Here is a 15,470-nt window from a genome sequence, read left to right as displayed (position 1 = left end):
TTCCAAATTAAATACAAAACTTGCTCTCATCTGAAAAGAGGACTTTGGAACACTGGGCAACAGTCCAGTTCTTCTTCTCCTTAGCCCAGGTAAGACGCCTTTGACGTTGTCTGTGGATCAGGAGTGGCTTAACAAGAGGAATACGACAACTGTAGCCAAATTCCTTGACATGTCTGTGTGTGGTGGCTCTTGATGCCTTGACCCCAGCCTCAGTCCATTCCTTGTGAAGTCCACCCAAATTCTTGAATCGATTTTGCTTGACAATCATAAGGCTGCAGTTCTCTCGGTTGGTTGTGCATCTTTTTCTTCCACACTTTTTCCTTCCACTCAACTTTCTGTTAACATGCTTGGATACAGCACTCTGTGAACAGCCAGCTTCTTTGGCAATGAATGTTTGTGGCTTACCCTCCTTGTGAAGGGTGTCAATGATTGGCTTCTGGACAACTGTCAGATCAGCAGTCTTCCCCATGATTGTGTAGCCTAGTGAACCAAACTGAGAGACCATTTTGAAGGCTCAGGAAACCTTTGCAGGTGTTTTGAGTTGATTAGCTGATTGGCATGTCACCATATTCTAATTTTTTGAGATAGTGAATTGGTGGGTTTTTGTTAAATATGAGCTAAAATCATCACAATTAAAAGAACCAAAGACTTAAACTACTTCAGTCTGTGTGCATTGAATTTATTTAATACATGAGTTTCACAATTTGAGTTGAATTACTGAAATAAATGAACTTTTCCATGACATTCTAATTTATTGAGATGCACCTGTATATATATACTTTATATAGACAGGTAGATAGATAGATTTTTTTTTTTTTTTAACATATATTGCCCATATATAGTATCATTCAGTTTCAAGACAGGAAGTAAAAGAGAACTTACCAACACTTTGTCTGTACTGTTAAAGGGTATTCCTGTCATGCATCCAGCATGACAAGGAGAACGAAACTCCACACCATCTGAGCCACATACAGGGTTGAAGTCCTCATCAGAGCACAAACATGAATTGGTGCATTGCTGAACTGAGGCATTTCTACACAAAAGGGAATTAAAAAAGTGAAAAGGCTAATGAACATAACAGGATGGATTACAGCAGCAAATCTCAGGAAATTATGCATTTAAAGAGTATCAAGCCTTGGAAGAATGAGTGAGAACTTGGCTATGGAGATTTCAGCCTGCAATGAGAATTTGGCCCATATGCAAAACTTCATAATGGAAGCCAAATTTCAGGGGTCTTAAACAAAAGCAGATCAGCCTTGGCTTGGAGGACAGAACTGGTTTAAATTTGGGCTACCCTATGTTGCCTTAGTTTCATCCATATGTGAGCAGATTATTAGATTATTTAGCTATCATTGTCTCACAGATGAAAATGATATTGCTCAGAAGTCGCTATGATGTTTTCTGTTAGGTCTTATGTAACAACTTTGCCTCAGATGTTCCTCAAAAATTCAGAAGCAATAAAAGGAGCAATAAAAATAGTTGACAGCAAGAGAATAGAGCTATACTACCAATGTGGATACCATAGCTGTGATTTGGTATTAGAAGAATGTGTTAAGAAATTGAGTTTATATTGAAATCTCTGAATTTTGATGGCAAACTTTGGTATCTTGACAAATCTGAACTCAGTTTGTGACATTGTGAAGGACTGAATTAAGGATTTATTTCTCATGAGAAAAAATATGAGATGAACGAGGCGTAAGCAAAGGTCTTGCTCTCTCAATGATTTTACTTTCCTATATGGGCCGTGCTTTCTGATTCATTTTTAGCAGACCTAAATGGTGCTGTTTATGAGTTGTGACACTGACGTAAGTTGATGATTTCTTTCACAGCAGTTACACTGTTCATGATGCTCAAGGTTTGAGTGTATGCACATGTGTTGAAATAGAAAAGATGCAATATAAAATACTTAATAAAATTCATAAGTATACATGTGAACTGCACAATTCAACATGCAAATGTAAAATTTCCCAAGCATTCCATGACTTAACTCTCACCCAGTATGTTTGACGCCAGAGATTCTTTGTGTGGGGCAGCCAAGGAAAAGAAGTGGAATTGCGAAGAACATGCTAATGAGAACTGCTATGGTACACATTGCAGCTGAAGATTTTATGGACAGACTCAACCTGCGCATGATAACCCCTCCAGCCATAATGCCCAACATGGCTGAGGGAATATTTAAACCGCCTGTGAACACACACACATACACCAAAAAACATACACACTCTTCAATCACTAATGCTAACATACTAAATAATGTATGGTACAGTGCATTCCATTATCAATCCCACTGTTTAAAAAAAAAAAAAAAAAAAATTAGTGAGGGTTGTTACTCTATCAGACAAAAGCTTGTCTTTGAATCAGATTTTGTCTTAGTCACAAAATGTATTATATGTGGATTACGGCTGGGATTAGAAGTGGTAATAGTGCTGAATGATTATTTTGAGAGTTGTACCTTTGAATAGATACCACATGTTTACATAAGCCATAAACACTCAGCACATATTGTCACAGATTTGGTGGCGCGAAGGGTTTTCTTGAATGAGTAACTCAAAAATGTATGCTTAGTTTTCTTCACTAGCTTACCTATCATCATGGTGGAGAAGGCGGCCGTCTGTGTGAACTGCCTCTCTATGAATTTGGCCATAAAAGTGGCTAATCCAGCCACCATGGCAGCAAGATTCACCTGAGCCAACACAACCAACAAGTAGACTGGGTTCCGCATAGTTCTCCTTGTGATTTTGGGAAAGTCTGTGGAAAGATAAGAGACATAAAACTATTTGAAAATCTCAAGAACATCTGTAAATTACAGCACATAAAGAAAGTCCATAAAGGTCAAGAACATTTTAATTATGTTGTAAACTGATAAATCTAGTGATCATATCCAAGGATCTCAGGGTGATGTGATGACTCTAAAAATAAACGGCGGTTAAATAAACATTCAATTCACATTAAAGAAATGTGAGTCAGTATTTGGCATCTGGTAAGTCACATTGTGAAATATTGAGTTTCACTAGATCTCTGTTTTACTGGGCAAGAGGAACATCAAAACATCAAAAGAAAATTATCTTAAATCTGGGTGTTATCTTATCATTAGTTTTCTTACATTCTTATTGTGCCAAATATGGCTGTTAGTCAATAAGAAGCTCTAATGTAGGCTATTGTATCCCTGGTGTTTACAAATCACACTAAGATTGATACTTGTCACATACAATTGCACAACTTATACATGTTTATTATTATTATTATCATCATCATCATCATCATCATCATCATCATCATCATTATTATTACTTAGTTTGTGACTACGACAATCTCTGATGGGTAAAATGGCAAAACATACTTTTTAGGAACTGAGTGAGAGACATTTCAGATGCTGCTTCAGTTCTGGTTGTCTTCTCCAATATTTTCTCAGATGATGATTCCACTGAGACCTCAGCAATTTCCTGAAAATGCTTACAACTAAATTTATTGTTGACATATCACATAATCCTCAAGATGAGAGTGCAAGAATTTGTGGTAAATGAGGTAAGAGGTAGAAATGCACATATTGCAAACTTTTTATTTATTTAACCGTTGATCATTTATCTGTCATTAGAGACAGCAGTCATACAGCCTGCTGGAGTTAAAGGGATAGTTCAAAATTAAATCATCAGTACATCACTCTTATGCCATCCCAGATGTGTATGACTTTCTTTCTTCTGCAGAACACAAATGAAGATTAGAATAATATCTCAGCTCTGTAGGTCCATATAATACAAGACAATGGTGGCCAGAACTTTTAAGGCCAAAAAAGGACATAAAGGCAGCATAAAAGTAATCCATAAGACTACAGTGGTTAAATCCATATCTTCTAAAGTAATATGATAGGTGTGGGTGAGAAACAGAACAATATTTAAAGGTCCATTTTGACTGTAAATCTACACTTTCACTTTCCCTTCCACATTCTGGTGCGGAAGTGACTTTCACATTCAGCTACCTACTGGTTTGTGCTGTCAAACGTGAAGATTTATTGTAAAAAAGGACTTAAGTACCTGTTAAGTGACCTGTTTCTCATGCATACCTATCATATCACTTCAGAAGACATGGATTTAACCACTGGAGTCATATGGATTGCTTTTATGCTTCTCTTTATGTCCTTTTTGGACCTTTTGAGTTTTGATCAGATATTATTTTAAAAATCTTAATTTGCGTTCTACAGAAGAAAGAAAGTTATACACACTGGAGGCATGAGGGTGAGTAAATGATGAGAGAATTTTCATGTTTGGGTGAATCCCTTTAATACCAACTAACTATTAGAGAAACAGTAGAAATTATGTTGCAGTATTTGGTGGAATTTTAAGAGCATTAACGATTTTTTTTAGTGACAACTATATTTTTTGATTTTCTAAAAAAATATTCGATAGGGGTTTGTCCGTGCAGAAGTTGCGGCACGATGCTAAGTTGTTGTGAGTGGTTGACAGGAGATTGCAAGGTTGTTGCTAGGGTGTTGGTTGCTAGTAGGTTGCTTACTGTTAAAGTTAAAAAGTTAAAGTTATAAAGCCCATCCCCAAGTCTCTATATACTTTTCCTTAGATATACTTCAAGATACACCTTAGATTTTCCTCCTTCCATTTAAGTCTATGTTGTAAAGTCTCTAAGTAAATGTTGGCACATGGACCATATAGGTTTGTTTTATAAATAAATCTGAAGTGTGATGTCTTTACTTTTAACTTCATAAAATAAGCCCCTTTTTGACCCACATTCATTTTGAGATTTTGCAACCTACATTTGAACATGCTTATATTAGAGACTTCAGAATGCAAACATTTAGTCCAGCATGCAAGCATATTAATCATGAACACACATTCACATCATGGGAGGTTAGAAGGGGTGTTTCATCAAGTTGAGCAAGAGCGAGAAGAACAGGCTCTGACAAGCTCCTTTGGGACTCATGTTTCTTTTCTTTTCACTTCAAGATTGGCAACAGATTGCTTCAGTAACAATACTAGATTCTTGTACTTTAATGGTGCTATATATATATATATATATATATAGCTTTATACCCTGGCTATTGAGACTTCGGTTTTCTGCTTTGGACATCTTCTGATGTTGGTCCAAAAACCTACTTTGTAACATTGATAAACTTTTAAACATAAAGAAATAGCAATAGTAGAACATTATTTATAGAAAATACGTTTAAAATGAGATGAAGACTCATATCAGAATTTTAAGCAGAGAAAAATCTTTGTTATTCTACATATGGTTCTGGGTGCACATTCATGAGCGCCACCATGTTGAGATCATAAGACCAGCTGAATATTGTAAATGTAAAGAATAATAATAATAATTAAAAAAAAAAATACTTTCATGATTAGTTCTAAGTAATACATGACACAATTGATCTAAAGGGGATGGTAAGAGAGGATAGTGGTTTTACAAGGGGGCATCCCCTCACATCCCCCCTCAACTGGAGCCCTGCATATGTGAGTGATTTACTCGCATCAGTCTTGGGGTTTAAGTATAAGTATTAGGACCGTTCAAATGAAGATCACATTGCATAGGGACATCTATATTTTTTATCCATCACTAGTTATAAGTTTTATTAGTCAAAATTTCAAATTTGGATATCAACACCATTTTCAAAGAGTCAAAGAGGCCAGAGGTGAGATTTGTGATATACCTCTCTGAACATCTTTCTGGGGAAAAACAGGTATGGCAAAGATGTCAGGAATAGGAGGGTGCCAGCCACAATGAACCCCAACCACCAAGCTCCAACCCATCTGGGGTCATCATTTTTCAAAAGTATTTTATCTGAAAAATGGAAACAACAGGTCATAACATTTATAATAGATTACCCACATTCAATAGAAATAAAGCCAAAGTTGTTGATACAGTACGTCAAATATTGGAGCATAGTAACATAGCTAAACATGTTGAATCCTGAGGTCAACCCAGTCAAAACACACTAGTCAAAACATGTTCAGTACAACTGCTGACATATTTTTTATTTTTATTTTTATTTATTTACGTATTTACAGTTGTTGCCAAAAATATTGGCACTCTTGGTAAATATGAGCAAATAAAAAAATCTGCATTGTTTATCCTTTTGATCTTTCATTCAAAAAAATCTAATCTTTAATTGAAGTAAAACAATTGAAACAGGGGAAATATCTCATTATTAAATAAATATTTGTATCCAAAAGGCGCTGGCCATAATTATTGCCACGCTTTTATTCAATATTTTTTGCAACCTCCCTTTGCCAAGATAACAGCTCTGAGTCTTCTCTTATAATGCCTAATGAGGTTGGAGAACACCTGGCAAGGAATCTGAGACCATTCCTCCATTCAGAATCTCTACAGATCCTTCAAATTCAGAGGTCCATGTTGGTGGACTCTCCTCTTCAGTTCACCCCACAAATTTTCTATGGGATTCAGGTCAGCGGACTGGGATGGCCATGGCAGAACCTTGATTTTGTGGTCAGTGAATCATTTTTGTGTTGATTTTGATGTTTGTTTTGGATCATTGTTCTGCTAGAAGATCCAACCAGGGCCCATTGTAAGCTTTCTGGCAGAGACAGTGAGGTTTTGATTTTTTTATCTGTTGGTATTTGATAGAGTCCGTGATGCCATGTATCCAAACAAGATGTCCAGGACCTTTGGCAGAAATACAGCCCCACAACATTAAAGATCCAGCACCACATTTAACCGTGGGCATTGGGTACTTCTTCATCTTTGTGGGCGCCAAACCCATCTCTGATGTTTGCTGCCAAAAAACTCTTTTTTTTGTTTCATCTGACCATAGAACCTGTTCGCATTTGAAGTTCCAGTAGTGTCTGGCAAACTGAAGATACTTGAGTTTGTTGTTGGATGAGAACAGAGTTTATTTTTTTACTTTTTTCTTGAAACCCTCCCAAACAACTTGTGGTGATGTAGGTGATGTCTGATTTTTATTTATTTATTTTTTTTTAGACTTTCTGACCCCAAGATCCAACTAATTTCTGCAATTCTCCAGCTGTGATCCTTGGAGATTCTTTGGCCACTTTAACCATCCTCCTCACTGTGCGTAGAGACAATATAAACACACATCCTTTTCCAGTCCGATTCTTAAGCTCTCCAGTTGACTGGAACTTGTTAATTATTGCCCTGATGGTAGAAATGGGCATTTTCAATACTTTGGCTATTTTCTTATAGCCACTTCCCATTTTGTGAAGCTCAACAACCTTTTGCCGCACATCAGAACTATATTCTTTAATCTCACCCACTGTGAATGTTGATTAAAGGAATTTGGCCTGTGAGTTACCTCATATTTACACCCCTGTGAAACAGGAAGACATGGCTGAACAATTTCATGTTCCTAGTCACCCAGGTGCACTAAAATGTTTTAAATATGAATGGGAATATACTTCAGATATATTTTACTCATAAGGATTTCTAGGGGTGTCAATAATTGTGGCCAACGTGTTTTGGAGAAAAATATTTATTTAATAATTATATATTTCCCCTCTTTCAATTGTTTTACTTCAGTTAAAGGTTAGCTTTGTATTGTCATTTGAAATAATTCAATAGCTCGAAATGATCCTGAAAAACCTCTTTATGCAGACCTTCTCTGTGTGGCTACATGCATTAACCACATTTATAAATGTTTATAGAATGGCACACTCATTTGACTTACCAAAAGACATCTTGTCAATGTCAACATACAAACGAAGCAGGAGAGATGCCATCATGTAGCCAAATGCTGGCCCTATTACTGTGACTGCAAAGAGTATACCTGGAGACAAATTTATAGGTGAAATAAAGAGGCCTATTACAGTAAATGAATGTTAAACAGAATCCAGTGTTTCCAGTTCTTTTTACTAAACAAACCTAAGTAGAAGGGTGAATTCCTCTTTTTTGCATAGTCATCAATGTAGGAAATCCCAAAAGGTTGTATGGGGACTCCCCCAATCCCGAACAGTAACTGGCCCAAAAGAAGTATTGGATACACTCCTAGGTAAGCATCAGTCTTTTCTTTATCACATGTCTTGTTAGACACTTCCATTTTCCTTTGGAATATGCTCTCTGATTGGCAAATGCCAGACCTATTCTCTTTGGCATCTACAGAACAAATCAACAATTTATTAACAATATACTGTAAAGGTTCATTTAAATACATTTACTTGTTTAATGATGCAAAGAAACTGCAATTAGATTCTCTTTAAAAAATAATTTATGAATGTATAAAATTATATGCCTCAGAGTGCACTAGACACCATTTCAGCACATATGACATTATAGAATTTGTACTCACAGCTATTGGAGTCTGTATATTCATACTTTGCACTAATGAAGTGAGGCAATGCGATAAGGAACACTCCCACACTTGCAATCATTGCTCCTGTTCCAATACATCTAGGCCGATGAACCCGGCTGCCAAAGAAACTAACAAACACGATAAGAACTGTATTCCCCACCTTTGTTTAACAAGAAGAAGAGATTAACATTGGTCAGATGTAGGCTATATAACCAAACCATATATTTGCATTTTGAAATAAATATATCAAGACTTGGTGCCTCAACTTTTGCTGTCAGAGCCATTTAACAACTTTTATTTAACAACTTGACATCAAAGCCCAATAAGAGTGTTTTCCCTTCAGGCCATTCATGATTATTGTCAAGACTAATTTCAACAGAAACAAACATTTAGGTCTGTAAGATTTGTATCATTCATAGGAAATCAGCATTTTATCCTTGCCTCATTGAAAGCTGCCAGCAATCCTGATTTTTGACTTGAAAATCCATATCTTCTTTCAATAGTGGTTATGGACCCTTTTAGATAGCCAGACACCAGTAGCTGAGCAAGCTGTAGCATCCCATGACACAGTATAAAGAACTGAAACACACAAACAGAGAATTGATAAAACATCCTGAACGAGACGTTGTGTCGATGTAGTGACACTAGGGGTCACTCTTGGGAGCCCCAAACACCTGTGCTTTTTTGAAAAAAGGCCAATGAGAATTGGCGAGTGGAATTTGCATGCCACTCCCCCGGACATACGGGTATAAAAGGAGCTGGTATGAAACCACTCATTCAGGTTTTGTGCTAAGGAGCCGAGACCAGGTCCCGGCCATTTCAGCGGGTAGTTCAGTGTTGTGGCAAGAGGGACACAACGTCTCGTTCCCTCCATCAGGGAACGGAGGTTACGAAAGCAACCAGGACGTTCCCTATCTGTCACTCACACGATGTTGTGTTGATGTAGTGACACTAGGGGTCCCTATACAAAATGCCACAACTGTCTGAACTGTGTTACATGAACTGGTGGTGTGTGACGGGCAGACCGCTGTGTGTCTCGTAGCCAGCACACCAGGCCGTCACGTAACCTCCCCCAACACTCGAATTGTCCATCAGGAACAAGTCAACTGCCCAACTATAGGGACAGGCTAGCCCAGCCGAGGCCTCTTTCCCTCTCTTTTCTCCCCAAAAAGAGTGGAATTTGTTAACTGACTGGGAGCCATAAGTGTCTACGTCAGGGGGTGTCCATCCCAAGGGGAAGACACCGCAGAGACCACACCTCGCCCAAAAGGGGGGGGGGGTATATACACTATATTGCCAAAAGTATTCGCTCATCTGCCTTTAGACGCATATGAACTTAAGTGACATCCCATTCTTAATCCATAGGGTTTAATATGGCGTTGGCCCACCCTTTGCAGCTATAACAGCTTCAACTCTTCTGGGAAGGCTTTCCACAAGGTTTAGGAGTGTGTTTATGGGAATTTTTGACCATTCTTCCAGAAGCGCATTGGTGAGGTCAGACACTGATGTTGGACGAGAAGGCCTGGCTCGCAGTCTTCACTCTAATTCATCCCAAAGGTGCTCTATCGGGTTGAGGTCAGGACTCTGTGCAGGCCAGTCAAGTTCTTCCACACCAAACTCGCTCATCCATGTCTTTATGGACCTTGCTTTGTGCACTGGTGCGCAGTCATGTTGGAACAGGAAGGGGCCATCCCCAAACTGTTCCCACAAAGTTGGGAGCATGGAATTGTCCAAAATCTCTTGGTATGCTGAAGCATTCAGAGTTCCTTTCACTGGAACTAAGGGGCCAAGCCCAGCTCCTGAAAAACAACCCCACACCATAATCCCCCCTCCACCAAACTTCACAGTTGGCACAATGCAGTCAGACAAGTACCGTTCTCCTGGCAACCGCCAAACCCAGACTCGTCCATCAGATTGCCAGATGGAGAAGCGTGATTCGTCACTCCAGAGAACGCGTCTCCACTGCTCTAGAGTCCAGTGGCAGCGTGCTTTACACCACTGCATCCGACGCTTTGCATTGCACTTGGTGATGTATGGCTTGGATGCAGCTGCTCGGCCATGGAAACCCATTCCATGAAGCTCTCTATGCTCTGTTCTTGAGCTAATCTGAAGGCCACATGAACTTTGGAGGTCTGTAGCGATTGACTCTGCAGAAATTTGGCGACCTCTGCGCACTATGCGCCTCAGCATCCGCTGACCCCACTCTGTCATTTTACGTGGCCTACCACTTCGTGGCTGAGTTGCTGTCATTCCCAATCGCTTCCACTTTGTTATAATACCACTGACAGTTGACTGTGGAATATTTAGTAGCGAGGAAATTTCACGACTGGACTTGTTGCACAGGTGGCATCCTATCACAGTACCACACTGGAATTCACTGAGCTCCTGAGTGCGGCCCATTCTTTCACAAATGTTTGTAGAAGCAGTCTGCATGCCTAGGTGCTTCATTTTATACACCTGTGGCCATGGAAGTGATTGGAACACCTGAATTCAATTATTTGGATGGGTGAGCGAATACTTTTGGCAATATAGTGTACATCTAATGGTCTTACCGAGTCTTGTCAGAAGTATATCATGTGAAGAGGTCCCATGGTAGGTCCTACCCGAAGGGGGAGGAGTTTCTACAGAGCATGGCGACTGGGGGCAGAGGGGCCTCTGCCCAAGGAAGACGCAGTTTGCTGACAGTGAAACGATTTTGCGGAAGATATCACATGGGGTCGCCTTCGGGGAACCAGCACACTGGGAGTCAAGAGTGCACGTCTTCACCTCAAGGGAGGGGAAAGGCGCTATGTGCAAGCGGTACACCCGGCCAGTTGTCCCGGAACTTACCTGCTTGTGCCTGTCAATACACGGGACGAGACCAGCTCAACCTGGAGATTGTAGAACCTTGCAAAGGTGTTGGGTGTTGCCCAGCCCACTGCTCTGCAGATGTCTGCCAAAGAGGCGCCACTGGCCAGGGCACAGGAGGCCGCCACACTCCTGGTGTAGTGGGCTCGTAACCACGCAGGGGGTGGCACGTCCTGAGCCTGATATGCCATCGCGATGGCATCAATGACCCAGTGGGCGATCCTCTGTTTGGAGACAGTGCTTCCTTTCCGCTGTCCACCAAAGCAGACAAAGAGCTGCTTGGAGCTTCAAAGGCTCTGCGTGTAATCCAAATAGATGCGTAAAGCTCGCACTGGACACAGCAACGCCAAGGCTGGGTCTGCCTCCTCCTGGGGCAGCACTTACAGGTTCATCACCTGATCCCTAAAAGGGGTCGTGGGAACCTTGGGCACATAGCCCTGTCAGGGTCTCAGGATCACGTGAGAGTAACCCGGACCGAACTCCAGGCATGATTCGCTGACAGAGAACGCCTGCAGGTCCCCTACCCTTTTGATGGAAGTGAGCGCAGTCAGGAGGAAAATCTTCAAAGAGAGTGCCTTAAGCTCAGCTGACTCCAAGGGCTCAAAGGGAGCTCCCTGTAGACCCTGAAGGACTACAGAGAGGTCCCACGAGGGGACAAGGCACGGTCTGGTGGGATTCAACCTCCTAGTGCCTCTCAGGAACCTGATGATCAAGTCGTGCTTCCCCAAGTACTTACCATCTACTGCATCATGATGAGCCAAAATAGCGGCTACATACACCTTCAGGGTGGAGAGGGACAGCCGCCCCTCCAGCCTCTCCTGCAGGAAGGAAAGCACCGATCCGACTGCTTATCTCTGGGGTCTTCGCATCGGGAAGAACACCACTTAGCAAACAGACGGCACTTCAAGGCATACAGGTGCCTCATAGAGAGAGCCCTTGCCTTAGTGATTGTGTCTACCACCACGGGTGGTAGGCCACTTAGGGATTCCAGAGGTCTGGTCGTGGGTGCCAGATGGTGCCCCATCCTTGAGAAAGAAGGTCCTTCCTCAGGGGAATTCACCAGGTGGGGGCTGTCGCGAGGAGCGTGAGATCCGAGAAACAAGTCTGGGTGGGCCGGTAGGGTGCTACTAGGATGATCTGCTCCTTGGCCTCCCTGACCTTGCATAGGGTCTGTGCTAGTAGGCTCACTAAGGGGAAATGCATATTTGCGTAGTTCAGGGGGCCAGCTGTGTGCCAGCGCATCTATACCGAGGGGTGCCTCGGTCAGGGCGTACCAAAGCAGGCAGTAGGAGGATTCCTGGGAAGCAAACAGGTCTACCTATGCTTGACCGAATCGACTCCAAATCAGCTGGACCACCTGAGGGTGGAGTCTCCACTCTCCCCTGAGGGTAACCTGACATGACAGCACGTCCGCTGTGGTGTTGAGGTCGCCCTGGATGTGAGTGGCTCGTAGCGACTTGAGGCGCTGCTGACTCCAGAGGAGGAGACGGCGGGCGAGTTGTGACATGCAATGGGAGCGTAGACCACCTTGACGGTTGATGTACACTACCATCGCTGTGTTGTCCATCCAGACCAACATGTGCTTACCCTGGATCAACGCCGAAACCTCCGCAGGGCGAGCAGTACTGCCAACAACTCTAGACAGTTGATGTGCCAACGCAGCCGCGGGCCAGTCCAGGAGCCGGTGGCTGCGTGCCTATTGCATACGGTGCCCCAGCCTATCTTGGAAGTCTGTTCAGTACTCACAGGTCCAGGATTGGTCGCAATGCACCGCCTTTCTTCGGTACGATGAAGTAAGGGCTGTAGAACCCTTTCTTCATCTCGGCTGGAGGGACAGGCTCTATCACGCCCTTGAGCAGAAGAGTAGAGATGACCGCATGCAAGGTAGCGGCGAATTGAATCACGTAGCCGAGTTGGACGGTCCGTGTCAGCCATCGCAACGGGTTGGAAAGTGCGAGCCACGCGCCCAAACTCGAGGTGCCACATCGTGGGGATTCGAGCCCCGTGGCCGTGCTGAGTCCAGGGACATCGAAGCACTTACCTGGCTCCTGCCACCCACCATAAGATTGGCCGAGGAGGGGGGAGGAGTCTTGTCCCCATAGTTCACCGGACCCAATCCCATGTGGGCGTGTTTGTGCCACAGCTGGGCGCACAGGGGCGGGGGGACCGCCGCTGGAGCGCCATACCTGCAAAGATGGGACGGTGGTCGTGACCACGGCTGTGCGCCCTAGACATGTGACACAGGGAACAAGAAAACTGCTCTTTTGTTGAATTTTTGGGTACCACAGTGTCTTGGACATGCGGCGAAATTAAATGAAAATGAAACAAAAGATTCTCCTCCTGGCCCTCCACTGGGGGATGGAGTGGTCTGCTCACCAGCTCCAGAGAAGTGGGTCTCCTTGCCCCTGGGTCGCCCATCTCAGGGGCACTTCGAAGCCTTCCTCAGGTTCTTAGCCGCCGGCTGTGAGACGGGTGGCGTCTGCTTCCTGAGTTGGGTTCCACACCAGGGCCGGGCCATGGGGGCGTGCTGCGGCTGAGCCAGTGTTGTTGTTGCAGTAGGACGCCCTTGGTGATGAACAGACGGGGTGCGGGGTCTTGAGGCTTACCGGGGCAGGATGTGTTGTATGGCCTCCGTCTGCTGCTTCACCACTGAGAACTGCTGGGCAAAGTCCTCGACGGTGTCGCCGAATAGGCCAACCTGGGAAATGGGGGGTCAAGGGACCGTGCCTTGTCAGCCTCTCGCATCTCAACCAAGTTGAGCCAAAGGTGGCGCTCCTGGACCACCAGGGTGGACATCGCCTGCCCGAGAGACCGTGCCGTGACCTTTGTCGCCCGGAGAGCGAGGTTGGTCACCGAGCGCAGTTTCTGCATCAATCCCGGGTCAGAACTACCCTCGTGCAGTTCTTTTAGTGCCTTGGCTTGGTGTACTTGCAGGAGAGCCATGGGGTGCAGGACGGAGGCGGCTTGTCCAGCGGCACCGTAGGCCTTAGCCGTCAGGGATGACGTAAACCTACAGGCCCTGGACGGGAGTTTCGGGCACCCGCGCCAGGTGGTGGCGCTCTGCGGACACAAGTGCACTTCCTGACTATTCAAAATGCCGTAAACAGCTCTCTGTTACACAAGGATGCATCATGTGGGGTACCCGAGTGGTGGTGCCACCTAAGCTATGAGCCAAGGTCCTTTCTGCCCTCCATGAAGGACATCTAGTAGTGGCTAGAATGAAAAGCCTGGCCAGAAGCTATGTTCAGTGGCCTGTACTAGACCGACAAATTGAAGATCTAGCCAAAACATGCTCTGGGTGTCAACAAATTCAACGACAGCCTCAAGCAGCACCTCTACATGTGTGGGAATGGCCCACCAGCGAGTCCACATCGACTATGCAGGACCCTTCCTTGATAAAATGTTCCTTGTAGTAGTGCATATTCAAAATGGCCAGAAGTATTTCCAGTCAAAAAGGCCACATCTACAAAGACTGTTGACCTGCTCCGCACATTGTTCTCCCACACAGTCTTACCAGAGCAGTTGGTCAGTGATAATGGTACTCAGTTTATCTCAGAGGAATTCCGGTCATTCATTACAGGAAACGGCATTAAGCACACCACATCTGCTACTTACCACCCTGCAATGAATGGCCTGGCTGAAGGCTTTATTCAGTCTCTGAAACAGTCTCTGAAAGCCATGGGAGGAGAGAGAGCCACTGCAAGAAAAGATAGCAAACTTCCTTTTGGCATATAGGAACGTGGCTCACTCAACCACAGGTCAGTCTCTAGCCACACTTTTTATGGGAAGAAGTCTTCGTTCACATTTAGACTTACTTAAACCTAATCTGAGTGTCTTTCTTACTGTCTGTGTAAGTGTAAAAACACAACACCGAGCTTTATGGTTTCTTATTCCACTGTGGTGTTGCGAAATTAGGATTAGAATGGATTGATTTGACAAGTGACAAATCACTTCAGCCATTCCACCAGCATTGTTCCCTTACCTGAGTTTGGTTAGCTAGCCAAGTAACCACGGTGAGAACTAGACCGTTTATTAACATCCCATACCAAACCGTGCTCTTGTGGAAATGCATCCTGAACTGTCACTTACCATGCTAAGAAACATTCGGCCCAATGGTAGAAAAGTGGCTAATGTCAGGTAAAACCAGTTGCTAATCTCCCTTGTCAGACAAGGATTAATCACTCAAATTTAACCAGGTCAGCTCCAGTAAAATTTTAGTGACACACCTAGGGCTGGAATTTGTAATGAATTTTGCAACGTATTTTATTGTTCAGGTGCATAACCACATTATTGCAACTCTGTGTTAGCGATTGAGTGTACACACACGTAAAAAAAAAAAAAAATTATAATA

At 43.3% G+C, this 15,470-nt stretch overlaps 1 protein-coding gene across 1 annotated transcript in view; it reads right to left on the bottom strand.

Moving 5' to 3' along the window:
- The window catches only part of LOC127431352 (solute carrier organic anion transporter family member 2B1-like), a 32,930-nt gene that overhangs the window by 14,069 nt on the left and 3,391 nt on the right, over positions 1 to 15,470 (bottom strand). Inside the window, exons 3-11 of the mRNA XM_051681769.1 lie at positions 8,714 to 8,851; positions 8,270 to 8,432; positions 7,846 to 8,076; positions 7,652 to 7,750; positions 5,660 to 5,790; positions 3,341 to 3,443; positions 2,584 to 2,748; positions 1,995 to 2,184; positions 883 to 1,033 (exon numbers count right to left, since the gene is read on the bottom strand). Of these exons, the coding sequence (XP_051537729.1) occupies positions 883 to 1,033; positions 1,995 to 2,184; positions 2,584 to 2,748; positions 3,341 to 3,443; positions 5,660 to 5,790; positions 7,652 to 7,750; positions 7,846 to 8,076; positions 8,270 to 8,432; positions 8,714 to 8,851 (1,371 nt within the window). The remainder of the gene's footprint in view (positions 1 to 882; positions 1,034 to 1,994; positions 2,185 to 2,583; positions 2,749 to 3,340; positions 3,444 to 5,659; positions 5,791 to 7,651; positions 7,751 to 7,845; positions 8,077 to 8,269; positions 8,433 to 8,713; positions 8,852 to 15,470) is intronic.

Source organism: Myxocyprinus asiaticus, chromosome 40, assembly GCF_019703515.2.
Source record: "Myxocyprinus asiaticus isolate MX2 ecotype Aquarium Trade chromosome 40, UBuf_Myxa_2, whole genome shotgun sequence".
NCBI classification, from domain to species: Eukaryota; Metazoa; Chordata; class Actinopteri; order Cypriniformes; family Catostomidae; genus Myxocyprinus; species Myxocyprinus asiaticus.
Note: the sequence above shows the minus strand (reverse complement) of the source record. Positions and strands in the feature narration are given on the sequence as shown.